This window comes from Culex pipiens, chromosome 2 (genome assembly GCF_016801865.2).
Source record: "Culex pipiens pallens isolate TS chromosome 2, TS_CPP_V2, whole genome shotgun sequence".
NCBI lineage: Eukaryota > Metazoa > Arthropoda > Insecta > Diptera > Culicidae > Culex > Culex pipiens.
The window spans coordinates 25,037,043-25,052,488 of record NC_068938.1 but is presented as its reverse complement, the minus strand read 5'-3'; the positions used below and the strand labels follow the sequence as shown (position 1 = coordinate 25,052,488).

Here is a 15,446-nt window from a genome sequence, read left to right as displayed (position 1 = left end):
AGAAATGAGAAATGAGAAATGAGAAATAAGAAATGAGAAATGAGAAATGAGAAATGAGAAATGAGAAATGAGAAATGAGAAATGAGAAATGAGAAATGAGAAATGAGAAATGAGAAATGAGAAATGAGAAATGAAAAATGAAAAATGAGAAATGAGAAATGAGAAATGAGAAATGAGAAATGAGAAATGAGAGATTAGGATTGAGGATTGATGTTTACGTAAAATTAACTGTAAAAATCACGTTTAATTCAAAATTAAAGCGAAAATATCCTCCAGAAATCTAGTACAAATTTTCCTCGTTCATCTGGGCGGACATTGACCTTGGTTCTCTTGTGGAACCCCCCCTGGGCAATCCTGCTGTTACGTACAGAACGGGAGCGCTTCTTTGCTTCATTTTCCCACCATCTTCAGCGTTGTAATAAATCTTTGGTTGATTTATAGCCACTAAGAAGTTGCGTGCCCTTTTTGTTCACTTTTCCTTTTCGGGAAGAATCGGAGTTTTTGCTGGAGAAGAATTTTCAATATTTTTTGTCGCTCGACATTCCGCGGTTGATGTTTTTACAGAACCACGAAATTAATTTTCGTTTCGTGCTAGGAGACATTTTGTTTTGAGGTTAGAAGTCATTGTAATAAATATCCCTATTTTGAAAATATGTTGATTTATTGCGCTCAAAAAGCCAGTGGGGATGATGATTGCTATTAGTAATATTTTTTGTAAATGTTTCATCACATCCATTAAGGGAAACCCCTTCCCAAAATATCATGCCCCAGTAGAAATTTGTTCTACAAGCCAAGACCTCTGAACCCATCACCGTCGGTGAGGGGGAAACAAGAAAAACTCAAACTTTTCCATTTGCTCCCCGAAACGAGAGACTTGCACACGCAAGCTGCACACAAAAATGGAAAACTTTGGTCAACTATTTGACCACGATTTCGGGTTGTTGCGAAAAACTTTCCAATTCACCAGAAGAACCTTCCCGTCTTGTATTTGGAAAGGCCAAGCAAAAAGTTGTCCTTTTTTCAAGGAGGGCTAAAAAGGACGACGACAAAGTTGTTTCTGGCAGTTCGAGCTCTTTCCGGCTTGACGCATTGCTGCTTGTATACGAGAGTTTGAAAGTCTTTGCCGGGGAGGTTTTTTGACCATGTTTCAAGAGGATAATTGGTGTCCTGTTGGAGCGAAACAAAAAAATGTGACTCCACTTGATACCGGAACAAGTGGGAGATAATGTTGCTGATGGGTCGCAGCTGGTTTGGAGAGTTAATTAAATTGACGCAAACGGAATAAATAGTTGCAACTGGCAGCACTAATTAATCTTGGAAATGGTGAATGATGAACTTTCTAAAAAGTTTGACGGTAAAAAACCATTTTAAAAAATTGATCGAAATTAGAAATTTTAAAGTTTTGACAATTAAGTTGACGTTTGCAACATTGTCGTGTAGTTGAGGACACCTGATCGAACGGTGTAATCAATTGACACAATTTATTAATCCCGGAATACCGGAATTTAACCTCTCCTCTGAAAGAAATCGTATCCTGAAGAGTTTGCCCATGGGGACCACCCCCCGCTCGCAAAAACGATGATTTAGTGGGCATCGTTTGTCCGGAAAGGGGGTGCAAAATTAATGGCGATCCATTCAGGCCTGCGAAGAAAAACTTCCCACCATTTATCACTGCTCAATCTTTCTGGCTTGGGCTGGCAGTACGAACAACGATGACCAACCAATCATAGTTCTTCTTTTATGGACGGGGGTCCCATTTATGTTTGTTCTTTGTTGCGCGCTAATGCTACCGATTTGAGGCTGTTGATTTTTCTCCGTGCTTGACCAGAACACTATGAACAGTAAAAATGTTTGAAATTGTTTAACAAACTCATTGCGAAAAAATATTTGATTGATTTAATTAAAACATCATGATATCAAATTAAAAAAAAATAAAACAAATTATATTTTCTAAAGTAAAAATATGAGTAAAATTCTTACTGTGCCCAAATAACCACTTGTTCAAGTCGAGACGAGACCGAGACGAAATCATCGGAGCCAGATGTAAAAAAAAAGTCCGTCCGAGAGATTGAGAGTGATAAACGCACGTGGTGGTGCTGTTTCCTGAAATCCCTTTCTCACTGTCTTAAGGGGCACCGGCATAACTGGACCTCACTCTTCTCCGACCTTGCCTGGGCTAAGATTCCCAGCCGGTGATAAGATCCCAACTCTTCTCACTTTCGCTTTTCCTTCTCTAGAGATAATTCTCATGAGTTTTTATTACCGTTGAAAGCGTTAAGAAGAAGAAGAAGCTCGACTCCAACTATGGTGCGGGATTTCTGATTTCCTGCACGCGGCGAGAGATGCTGCTTCCAGATAAAGTGGACAGCTAAGAGCAGTTCTGGACAAGAAGATGATGATGGGTTGTCATTTTTCTTTGGTTTAGTACCGATGCTGGATTGGAGATAGTTTTGAAGTGGGTTGGACTACAGATTAATTAGCGTTTTGATGTGATAACTTTGCACGCCACTAAATTGATGATTGTTTTGTGTTTTTTTGGGTAACGTTTCAATTTAAACAGATTAATGCCATCAAATTTAATTTTTCAGCATTCAAATTTAAAAATGAATGCATTGAACATTCCCAAAAAAATAAATACACCCATCAATACCATCCCCCAAATCGGCTTATTTTTCAACTGATTTCACAACAAGGCCCTTCCTGCGTAACAATAGCTCGTTCCGACAACTTAATCCTTTCCACTTCCTCCATGATCCGATTTCCGCAAAGTCGTTCCATTCTTTCAGCAACAATAATAATAATGGCAGTAGTGTGGGCTGTCTGCTGGTTAACCATAACTGCAGAATTCCGTAATTCAATTCCCGGCCGCCCCATGACAACGGGATTATTCAACATCAACTGCAGTCAGTCAGACAAGCACCACCACCTCACGACCCATGCCTCCAACATTGGAGACCCAGTTTACAAGACCCGCGAAGCCATGCCCATGTGTAGCACTTGAACGCTGTTGTGCTTTGGTGACATTATTGGCAATTTTGCCAAACTTCATTTTTTTTATTAAAAATCATATTTGCATGTATTTAAAATCTCATTACAAGAATGTGTCCAAATTAATTTAATAGTTTTTCAAAAATTTGTGAACTCCTATAAAAGTACAGTTTTCATACATTATTTTAACACATAATTTTAGTAAGAATTTTCCTACAAAGAATACTTAAAATTAAATTGATAAAAAAATTATCAATTGCAGAATGTTCGCATAATAGAATTTGTTATATCAATTTTCATAAAATTTTGTTCACAAAAATATCAGGTTGTCATTTTTTTGGCAAAATTAGCAAAATAAACTGAGTTTAACTACTCATACTTATGATAATCCTGATAGTTAAACAATCTAATGAACAAAGTGCATAAAATTATGTAACTGAAATAATATCTCATCATCCTTTAAACTTGAACAATTTATTCACAATCAATTTTCCTTGCAAAAAATCCAATAATCTTTTCATGTTTGAGTCAATGTAAAAATAACTACAATGGAAAACTAATTGAATAAAAGCTTTAAAATGATAAAACAACCAAAAGGATTAAAATCATCTTTTTGAAATTCAATTCAAAAACATCCGAAATGGAAAACCTCAATATTATTTTTCAAATTTGCTTTCACAGAACTGTTAATCTTAAGGAGAAAACAAAAAAAAATCTATTCAAAATTTGAAAAAAATGAATGCTTAAAAACTCGATAAAAAAAATGTTATTTTATAAAAAAAGTGTCTTTCTCAATTCGATAGTTTGATAGAAAGTACCCTAAACTGGGGTGACTTTGATAGCCTGAGGTGACATTGATAGAAATTTGATTTGGCCACTAATTTTGATACATCCAATGTAACAGTCACATTTTTGCGCATAGGTTCGATAATAACCTATCCCTTAATGCTTACATACTCAAAATTCTCAAAAATGTTTGGATATTAATTTGACGGGCATTTGAAAAACCTATCAAAGTCACCCCGGGCTATCAAAGTCACCCCAGTTTACGGTATCAAATATGGATAAGACTCCTTATAAAAAATAAACTTCAAAATTTCAATGGTAATTTAAGTGCGATCTTTTAAAATGAATTCCTCTGCGTTCAGAATCATTTTGAACATGTTCTTGTTTATCCAACGATAATTTGAATATTATTGAATTTTCGATGAACAGTCCAGCAAAAAGAGTTTTTTCGTTGCATCTTACAATTTTTTTTTTCGTCTTATTTTACATTTTTTGATATTAATGATTGCAAATCAACTTTGCGGGTGAATAATATTTATTTTTATTTTTTTGAACACCCCTCGGTCATAGTCAAGGAACAATTTTTAAATATTTACATCGACCTAATTGTTGGAAAAAATTTCGCAACGATTTTTATTAGTTACAGATAAAACAACGCTATTATTTAAATTGATCAGATTTCATGTCACAATTTTAAAAGTATTTTGAAAGTTCAATGAAAACAAAAGAACATTCAATTAAATATTTTTTTCAAATATCTAAAACAAGAAAACTGAAAAAACTGTTGGAAAACGATCATTTTCTGCTTTCTATTTTTTTTAAATAACGAAAGTGTTTAAAAACAGAAATTTTAAAAAACTTCATCTGATTGATATATTTTTTGTGTATTAACCCTTTCAGACATGATTTTTTGAAATATTTTGTTAAGTTAATGATGGGAAAATGATTGGTATGATAGTACGAAAATTATAGGCTAGTTTTAAAAATTTTGATTTTTGTGTCATATATGGCCCTGAAGGTGTTAAACGATTATCGTGTGAGCAGCAGCGCCGGGAAGATGGATTTTTGTGGCGTTCTTTTTGTGCTGTATTCGTGATCGTGCTCATGTCGAATTATGTGGAAGGTGCGAAGCCGCGTTTTAGGATTCTTGTGTCTTTGTTGTTTTATTTGTGTTTCCATCTGGAGTATTACTTTTAAAATTATTTTCATTTTTTACAGCTTCCTGGAATTATTTTAAATTAAATGTCTACATGTAAATTTGTCTACTCACTATATGATTTATTTAAATGTTCATATTATTCCTTATCCTATTCCTTTCCTGTAATATACCATCTCCTCATACCATATATGATCAAACTGCTTAAATAAACGTAACTTTCTAAAACAGCATGGGAACCATCTGGAGCATTTATATTTTAATTAACTGTTTTTTTTACAGCTTCCTGGAATCATCTTGATTGTATTTGTTATATTTATTATATTTATTTTATTTACTATATTTATTATATTTATTATTTATCATTATTACAAAACTATATGCTTATTAGATAATACACTACAGACTCACATTTACACTTACAAACATTCAAATCATTAAATACATTACGCACTCAACCATTTTCATCGGCCCGATGAAATTCCCCTAACCCCCATTCCAAACCTCCCAAAAATATTCCGTTCACTTTTAAAAGTCGCATGCGTTCCCTGCACTTTTGCCACTAGTGAACAACAAAAACATCCCCTCCCAAATCCCCACGGGACTGTATGGGCGTAGCCTTGGAGCACAGTGTGGAAATTTACGTTCTTAGATATTCTTGGTTGTACCGGGCAGCAATCAAATTGTCTAAGAATATTGAATTGACCATTGTGGCACCCCCTACAGCGTGGTGCAGACCCGTTATGCTATGCTATGCTATGCTATGCTATATGGCCCTGAAGGTGTTAAACTAAAATAACGTAACTTCATATTTAAATAACCTATTTTATGCATTTAGCCCGCAAGCTAATTTGATCTTTAAAATTGGCCCGACATCCAAAAACATCCATTTTTAAACAAGACTAACGATTTTAAAACATTAAACATATTTTTTTCAAAGAGATTTAAAAATTTCATGCGCGATTTTTTTGACACATCAAATTAAAGTATTGAATTCACAGTAAATAAAAAAGTTGCAGTTGGTTGTATTCGGTTGGTTGTGTTCTCTCTTTGTTGAGTACTTTTGTATAAAAAATATTTTATTTTATATAGTGTAAAAATGTGAAATTCAACTGAAATTGATAAAATTTCTATCAGTTCCTGATAAATAATTACTCTTTTTTTACACAAAATCTTCCCAGACGTACGTAGATGGCATTTTTACATTGATTGCTGTTTGAGTGACACTTTACCAAAACTTTAACTTTATTGTATCTTTATATTTAAGTGGCTGTATCTCTGAAAAGAAAAGACAAATCTTCAATGTTTCTCAGACGAAATAATCTGAAATGGCAAATAAATGGACACTCATGGACACTATAACTGTTTTTAAGTTTAAATTCATCTCTATTTCGAAAAACTCACACTTTTGTCAAAATTTGTGTAATGTTTCGAATATTTTGAAATATTCGTAAACCACTTTTGTGAGGATAGCTGCCGAAACTGTATGAAGCAAAACGGCTTCTTTGGTCACAGACAAGTACAATAACCCTTATTACGACTACAAAGGGCTTAAAATTGACATTTAAATCAATTTTGAAAAAAAAATACTACGCTGTCTTTCTTGACAGAAAGTATATTAATTGACAGTTCGTTCCATGGGAACCATAGTCGAACCATCGTAAAATGTTGTTTCGTCAATTTATTTTCTTGTATAAAAATTAAAAAAAAGTCTAAAGGCGTGTTTTTAACCGTTGTTTTTGCTTATATTTTATATATTTCTTGTTTTTAGAATTAGGATACAAACCAGTCGAAAATCGGCGCATACCTCAACACAGCATTACACCAACCAACATGCCGACTTGACAAGCAAGTTGCAAGTACGCAAAAACATATAAACATACAATGCACTGCAGGACTTCGAAGTCAGAAGCCGGTGCAACAGCCAGAAATCCAAACCGCCGGTAGTCGGTTGGCCGCGGGTCGGTGTACTGAAAATGATAAACTGTCGCTTTGGGGGCAAATAATGCGATAAAATGTGATAAATTTCAATTGCTACTTGGCGAAAAAGGATTTGCGTTCTTCGCTTTGAAAGTAATTGAGTTGATTGAGAGACAAGATTTGACAATATTTCTTACGGTGTAGGAACTTCGTCCACCAAATGCCACTTGGCACATGCTAAGCCGCCTAGTCGTGTTCTAAGCCATGTTTTGGGGGACGACAACAGCACACGTTCGACTGTAACTGTCCCATAGTCTTGTTAGTCCTGTCCGTCTGTCTGTCACACACCGGCAAAGTGAGTGCGAAAAAAAATGATCCTCTCTCTTGACTCAAGTGTTTCCTTTTCCCTGTCCGCCCCGACCACCCTAATTTTGCGGACTCGGAAACATTGCACCACCCCTCGGTGACGTGACGAGGGGTTGGTTGGGAGGGGGTCGTTAGTTGTAGGGGTCTCTCAAGTGTGCTCATATGCACTTGTGGAGTTGTTGTCCGCGGACAGACTTGAGGCATTCCTCGAAAGTATGGTTGGGAGTGGGGGAGATTTCGCAAATAATGAAACGAATTAAATCGAGTCGTCGTTCACTTGTCGTTAAGTGAAAAGAGGACCACTTGAGGACACGGTCGGTGTGGCTTTGCTGAAGTCAAAAGGAATATAAACGCAACGCAAACAAGCAAATAAAAAAGGTGAAAAGGGCAGCCAACGACGACGACTCTGTTGGATGAATGCCGCCACCCGTTGCTGCAGCAGATATTCACTTGATGTTGAGGGTGGGCAAACATCAGTGTAATATGAGGCGGTTGAGATCTGTGTCTGTTGCCTTTGAAAAATTAAGGGCCCAATCGTTGTTGTAAAGACTGGCTGCTCGGGGAGTGACCCGATACTTTGTATAGACTATCGGAATCCGACATCTCTCCTTGAACTTGATTGACCCGAAGTGTAGACTTGTTTGCATTTACGACTCAAATAAAATATTTCTCGAAATTATATTACAGGAAAAATTTACCATACCCAAAACCATTTCCGATGCAGAACATTAATTTCAATTACGCTCCAGCGAAGCCATCCAACTGCGATAAAAATAATTTAATAAGGGGAATCCACCACGTCCGATCGGAAACGCCCCCACATATTCCAAATTGGTTGATACAATACCCTCCCCAATCAACCATCAGGTACAAACCGTTCCACCTTCACATTCCAAGCATCACACACCGGTCCGGGATGGCAGATAGCACTTCTCGGTTTAATTGCAGCAGCCCCAGCTAAACATATACTCATTTAATGATCAATTATGCAAATGATTTATTTGTACCCGCACACCGGACTCTCTAGCCAATGATGCAATTGCGCGCGCGATATGGGTGTGTCACTGGTGGTATCAGAATCAATATCATCGGCGTTGAAGAATGGTTGAGGTTCGGATTGGCAACTGACGGGTGAACCCCGGTTTGGTGGGTCAATACCGTGAGGTGAGGTGTATTCCAATTGACATTTTAAAATACTTCAAAATAAATCTTACAAATAATAAAACTTTTTTTTTCTGTCGAGATTTATCGTTTATTTTGATCTTTAACCTTCGGGAAGTCGCGTGTTTTCGCCTTTCTTACAAATGCCCTTACAAACTGTGTACAAAGTACACGTACGCGACCTCCGGTGGGTTAAAAAATTGAACACTAAACCCATGACAATTGTTTTTCATGCACCAAACGGAATTTAATACACAAGCTACCCTGAAAATTTTAGCCCATTTGGTTATTTTTTTATGGTTCCAGTTTTGAATTGAAATTATTTGATGAATATTGGATTTTAAATAATTTACTATAAAAAAGTTCCATTTTAAACAGTTTGTTAGGGGAAAATAAAATAACTTAACCTAATGATTTTATTCTTAGGAAAGGTTATAGGTTTTGATCCGTGTAACAACTTGGTAGAACATCACATACTGCTGAGAAACGATTCTGTAAAGATACAAGCTAATTTTCAAGGTATTTTTTTTTAAATAACCTAAGGGAAGTCTTCAATAACCTCATGTTTTTTTCAATGAAATAAATTTGAAATTGCAAAACAGACTTCGCCACGGATATAAATCCTGTAAGCTATTCTGGTAACTTTTTGTTTTTGAATTCGTATACACTGAAATGTTCCCAATTCGACAACGTTTTTCTCGAAATCTCGTAAATGTTTTCAATGCCGACAACATTCTTGTTCTAAATCGGGAAAAATATGACGATTTTGGAAACATTTCAGTGTTTACGAATTCAAAAATATAGAGTTACCGGATTAGCTTACATGATTTCTATCCGTGTCTGTTACCAGTTTGACTAATAATCCATAAACTATTGGAGGCAGATTCAGTAGCATAAGTTACCTGATAAATTTGGATTTTTTTGTTCATTCTTCAAATTGGCGGGTTTTTTCGGCAGCAAAACATTGTATTTCAATAAAACAATCAATTTTCAATGACTTTTGTAAACTTGAAACTTGTAATTTACTTAACCTCAAATTGATATTCATTTTTTGGCCACTGCAAATACATTTTAAAATTAATATAGCATCTCCCCCTTCAAAATAGGACTGTAAAATCCAGGGGATTTTTTTTAAGTAGTCTAATCAACTAAAAATAAATTATAAAATAATTATATTCAGCATGTTTGGACCAGCACAAAAGTATTATAATGTTTTAGGAAATTCCTATGAACAGCACCGCTGCATTTTTTTCGACAAAAATAAACCGTGTATACTTACATTTTTTGAAAACTTATTACAAACCAGTCCAGGGTTTAGAATGCATTTTAAAACACTTTTTTCATTCCAATGCTGAAACAATGGCATATAATTTCAAATTTTGTATGGTTTATCATTAAAATGTCTATGTTCGTTGTAATTATTTACAATGTTCAAGTCCCTCACACAAACTAATATAAAAATTCAAAGCTTCAATAAAAGCTTAGTTGCTGTTGTTTTGCAATAGTTTAATTGAAACATTGTTTAGAAAGAAAACTTTTGTGGTGCTGTAAACCTCAATTCCAATATTTTACAAATTATGTTATAATGTTTTCAAATAAACTTCACAATTATTTCTCGAATTTCTTTAAAGTTTTGAAGTTTGTGAAAGCGTACTTTTTGAAATAAATTTGAAGCTTTGTAAAAATTTCATAACAATCCTAACTTCCAAAACGATGAATTTTCTTTTATTTGTAATACTTGTTTTCAAACAAAATTCCATCCCTTAGAAGTTCGTCTGAAAAAAAAATAACTAAAATAATTTGTGTCAACCTTGCATATTTATTCCTTCAAATCATCTTTTTATTTTCCTTGAAAAAGGATTTGAAGTAAACGCAGCGAAAACTGTTTGGAATTTCGATATTGTTTTTTTTTTTCTTCACATTTGTTGCCAACAATCCAAGTTTTTACAAAATAAAAAATATATATTCAGAAAAAAAATTGTTTAGAATAGAAAAGAACTTAATTCTGAAATTGTTTTCAATGCATTTAGAACAACATTATTCGTGTCTAAAAAGACAAAATCAAAATTCAAATAATACAACATTTGATTTCTAAAGTATAAAAAACTAATAAATGTTTTTACAGCAGTTCCTTGTGAAAGTAAAAGAAAAAAAGGGCTTCGATTTGGCTCAAAATTGGACTTGGCCGAAATAATGAGACCCATTTTTTTTTGTTTGGCCATTAGGGTGACCTACGCCGTGTTAGGGTGGTCCAAAAATGGCCATTTTCGTCGAATTCAACTCGAAATTTCGAAAAAAACACTATTTTCAAAAAAATCCTAACTTCGCTCCATTATAACTGATTTTGGCTGTCTTGGGCGCAAATAAAAGATGATAAGTTTTACTTTCAAGATTTTTTTTCTGTTTCAAAAATCTAGCCTAATATTTCAAAAAGTCTAATTTTTACATAACATATCAAAAAATGAGCGAGGTTCATAAAAAGAATTCCAAAATATGATTTTTGAAAATAAAATCTGGGATTTCCAACGCGTCACGCCCAAAAACAAAAAAATGACTTTGTTGGCCAAAGGTTAGGATGCCATTATTTAAGGGAATATAAAACAACACGAAACAACAAACTGGAAACATGCATGAAACTTGATGTTTCAGAAAGGTTTTAATATAATTTGGTAAAAAAAGATGCAGGTTGTAATGACCAATATGACAAAGAACTTTGAACACAACTTAAGAAAATATATTCGATGTTTACTGCTGATTTGTTGATTTAAAATTAATTTATTCTATTTTTAGTTTTTTCAAACACTGTGGAAACTTTTACTTTATTTCCAGCATAAAAACCATACGTTTTGATATTGCCAAAAATCTATGGTTCGGTAAATGTTCCCCGGGGGATCCTCCTAGAGGGCACCGGCCACTCCAGGCTATGGCCACCACTATCCACCACATATTTTCAATAAAGTTTAACTATTTTTACTTTTAAATTGTTTGTAGGATTTTGTTCGTAACTTTGACAACTTTGCAATAAAAAGACAATATATTCATGCACGATTAAAATATAAATTATATGTTTTTTTGATAGATAATAATGCTCGAAGAATCAAATACGATAGTCCAAATGAAGAATTTACTAAAGAAAATTCAAATTCATCAATTTTCAAAAAGCTCAAATCTACGGTACTAAATTGAATTTGTACAAGCCACAAACTCTGACCCAGAGTTCACGCCAGACCATAGGTGGTCCAAGAGGTCTCCACGCGCTTGGATTCCTACAAAAGCTACAAATTGGCCCCGGTCTCTCGCAGAATGGCACCAGAGGGCGCGTTTATTTTCAACTGTTTGCGTACGCGATAGACGCGTGCGTCGCGTGTTTATGCTTTATAACCATCGAGATCCAATCACACGGCGGTGTGGCGCTAAAGAGTCTCGGTGCTGTTTCGATTTGGGCACACTTGATTGGACCGTTGGACATTTGAGGCACGCAAGCTGTACCGAGAATTATCTCGGCGGGTACAAACTTTGTAATTTATATGCCATTCACGTCAATTCACTCAATCTGCATAATTTATTGATTCTCACGAGAGGTGTTTGGGGGGGAGGAAGAAGAGGTTGATGGAATATTTGCCGTTAGTTGAGAGATAGGTACTAGAAGTGACAAATGATGTTGATTAGAACGCAACGTCCGTAGCGGGATTGTTGAGGACGGGTCAAGAAATGGACAATTTGTTTCCCATTCAAGTGGTGAACGGCTTGTCGTTATACTTGTTTGCTATCACTGGATGTGGAGAACCTGAAAATATTTCGTCTGTTAACGTTTTTACTAACCCATTTTCCTTTTTCTATGTTTCTTTTCAGGTTTCACACCTGCACCGGTCAAACCAAGACCCTCCCCTGCACCACCCGATCGAACCCCTAGACCACTACTCCGTGACTACGACGCAACGAATTCCTCCCCATCCCCATCAGCAGCAGCATCATCCTCATCCTCGACCTGCGCAGCAATCCAGCAGTCTATCCAGCGGCAAGCACGTGAAGCTGAAACCAGCCGACCTTGGTTACAACAATTACTACCCGCCATCAAACCAACAGCCCAAATCTGCTCCGCCAAAACCGCTAGACTATCAAAAATTAAACAATCACACCAGCACCGCTGGTGGTCCAGCTGGGATACTGAAAAACAACCACCACGCCACCGGTGGTCACTCCAAGCAGCGGCGTCCGCTGATTTACGAGTTGAAACAGTATGAGTACTTCAACAGCAACGACAGCACAGGAAGTAAGCAACTGCCAGCGCCAGCAGTCAAGAACACCAACAGTGTCCTGCAGCAGCACTACAGCGGCCACAACTACAACATCAACTACAATCTGAACTTTACGAAAAATCAATACAACATACTGATATCGCCACCAACGACGACAGCAGCCGGTGGACAGCAGGTTCCACCGTACGACGAGAACAATCACTTCATCAGTAGCCATTATCAGCAATCACAGCAGCAAAACTACCAGAACAACGCTAGAAACTACAAGAACAACAACGCAAACCGTCATCATCAGCAGCAGCAACATCCCTTGTACAGCAACAACAACCACTACAATCAATATCTTAGCAATCAACATCAGCAGCAGCATCACTCGTCCAAGCAGCAGCAGCAACATCAACCCGCCTACTTGGACGAGAAGCCACCGCTGTTTGTGGACGGTGACCACGAGCTTGGCAAGATGCAGCGCGAGGAGATTATCATCGAGCACAGTCAGCTGGTTGGAGACGGAAGTGGACCAGGCATCGTCATACACCCGGCCGGCGGAGGCGGCCACCCTGCGGGACAGGGTGGCCAGGGAGCGGCCGGTGGACGACAGCCACTATTGCGCGGCAAAGGCCTTGGCGGATTAGGAGGAGGAGGAGGAGGTGGAGGGGGGAAGCTAACGGCCATCAACCGATCGCATCATTTCACGCAGGTGAGTTCGGAACTGTACCCACAACAGATGTGTGTGTGTCCTCTCTTCTTACGGTGGAGTGTGTTTGGGTTGGGGTGGAGTATGGAAATCAATATGGACCAGCAGATTGGCCGGATTTGTTGGGTGGGATGGGATTTAGTGGTGAGCCTGGCTGGTCCGGCAGCAGCTGATACACACGCGTGGATAACTTTTTGACCTAGTTTTGACCGCGACCGCGAGTGAACTGTGGGTTGGGGTGGCGGTTTAGGATAGGTTAGGTTTGGGACAGAGTTTTCTAAAACATTTATTTTTTTATGTCATTTCAAGATTAAATTTTCAAAACAACCTATCCCTCATGGGTTTCCTATGCAGATAGGGCCTTTTGAAAATTTAATCGAGATTTAATTTAATTTTATGTCAGTTACGTCATTTTACCATAATTTTATAATTCCAGAGGTCCTCTAAACTATGGGATACCCTTTATTTTCTAGGACTTTTTCAAATAAAACTCTAGGTTTTTAGGTGACATGACATGACTTCTCAGCCAAAATTTTTAAAATTTTGCGATGAAAATATATTCTATAATCTCAAGTGATTATGTTTTCCCTAATTAAGCTTTCCATAGTTTTCCTGCCGCTATAAGGTTCTAGCATTTTGATTGCAACAATACCCGTTCGATTATAATCCAAAACATTTAAAAAGAATCACAGAAGAGTTTTGGATAGGTGTTTGGAGATTCTCTTTAAACATTATAGAGGGATGAGCAAGAGCTGAAAACATTTAATTTTCAAAAACTCTGCAATTATGCAAGGATTCAAACATTTTCTGAAATTTCGGCTTCCGTTCGACAAAAAAATGATTTTTTGACGATTTCTAGACGTAATTCGTCCAAAAACCAAGGTTAAAATATAAACCACGAAATTCTCAAGAATTTCTGCCATCGATTTTGTTTTGTAATATTTGGAGACAAAAGCTTGAAATAAAATTGGCATTGACCTCATCGAAAAGATAAACTTTACCTATACAATGAAATAACTAATCGATTTTATGTCCTCGGCTAAGTAGTAGGTATTATTTAGAACAGTGTTTTGCAACCGGTGAGGAACTCACCCCTGGAGAGGAATTTGACCATTCTTGGGGGGGAAATACGATGCAATAGAAATCCAATGTGTTTTTACAAAAAAATATAAATATTTATCTGTTTTTTGACCTTCACAGCTACAATATATTTGAATATATGTGAATTTCATTAATGAGACTCAACAGCATTTTTTTATTTTCTTAGATTTCATCCTTGTAGGCGTTTTTAAAATAAAGCTGAATGTTTATCGAAAAAAATGGAAAGTTCCGTGACGTTGTACTGAATAATTTCATAAAATATGAAAGTTATTTAAATGTATTGTTTTGAGTTTTGAGTTTTTTTTTGCAGTCTTTTATTAAGATAATATTTTTGTTAGTTTTTGCACGCTCTCAAACGTGAGCAGTTTTTAAAAAATGGGTTTTCTAAAATCAATTTCTGTGAATTTTCACATTATTTGAAAAAATCAGAAAATAGCATTTTTTTTGCAGATTTTAAAAATGAGCTATACTTTTTTTTCAAATGAATTCAAGCTATTGTTCATATTCTTTCGAAATGAGAAGTTTTTGAATATTAAAAATACTTTTTTTTTATTTTTGTTAGGTTAAGAAAACTTTATGAAAACAAAATTAAATTTGAATTCTTTCAAAACTGGGCCCCTATGAATAAATATATTTGTTAGGTTTTTCGTTGATACGATTTTTACAGATTATAATACACATTCATTTCTGGGAGTTTTTGCATCATTTCTAGCAAATATCTAATACTTTGAAAAATAATTGAATTCTAAATTATATTTCTTGTAAAAGTTAACTGGCATCTTAACTTTTTTTTTATACAAATATCGGTCAAGATTGCTGTCTATAATTGATAAAAACTAAAACTGTGAGTGATTGCAGTTGCTTTATACAGGAACATTTAGAAAAAGATTATTTAACAAATCGTCACTTGTGTGCTATCTTGTGACACGTCTGCTGTAAAAAGAAAGGACGTGTCACAAGATAGCACACACGTGACGAAATATTTTTCATGAGGTTTTGAATTCCATTAGATATG

The 15,446-nt window shown here is 35.8% G+C and overlaps 1 protein-coding gene across 1 annotated transcript in view; it reads left to right on the top strand.

Moving 5' to 3' along the window:
• Positions 1–15,446, top strand: part of LOC120414548 (uncharacterized) — a 213,598-nt gene that overhangs the window by 175,351 nt on the left and 22,801 nt on the right. Inside the window, exon 3 of the mRNA XM_039575762.2 lies at positions 12,230–13,333. Within this exon, the coding sequence (XP_039431696.1) occupies positions 12,230–13,333 (1,104 nt within the window). The remainder of the gene's footprint in view (positions 1–12,229; positions 13,334–15,446) is intronic.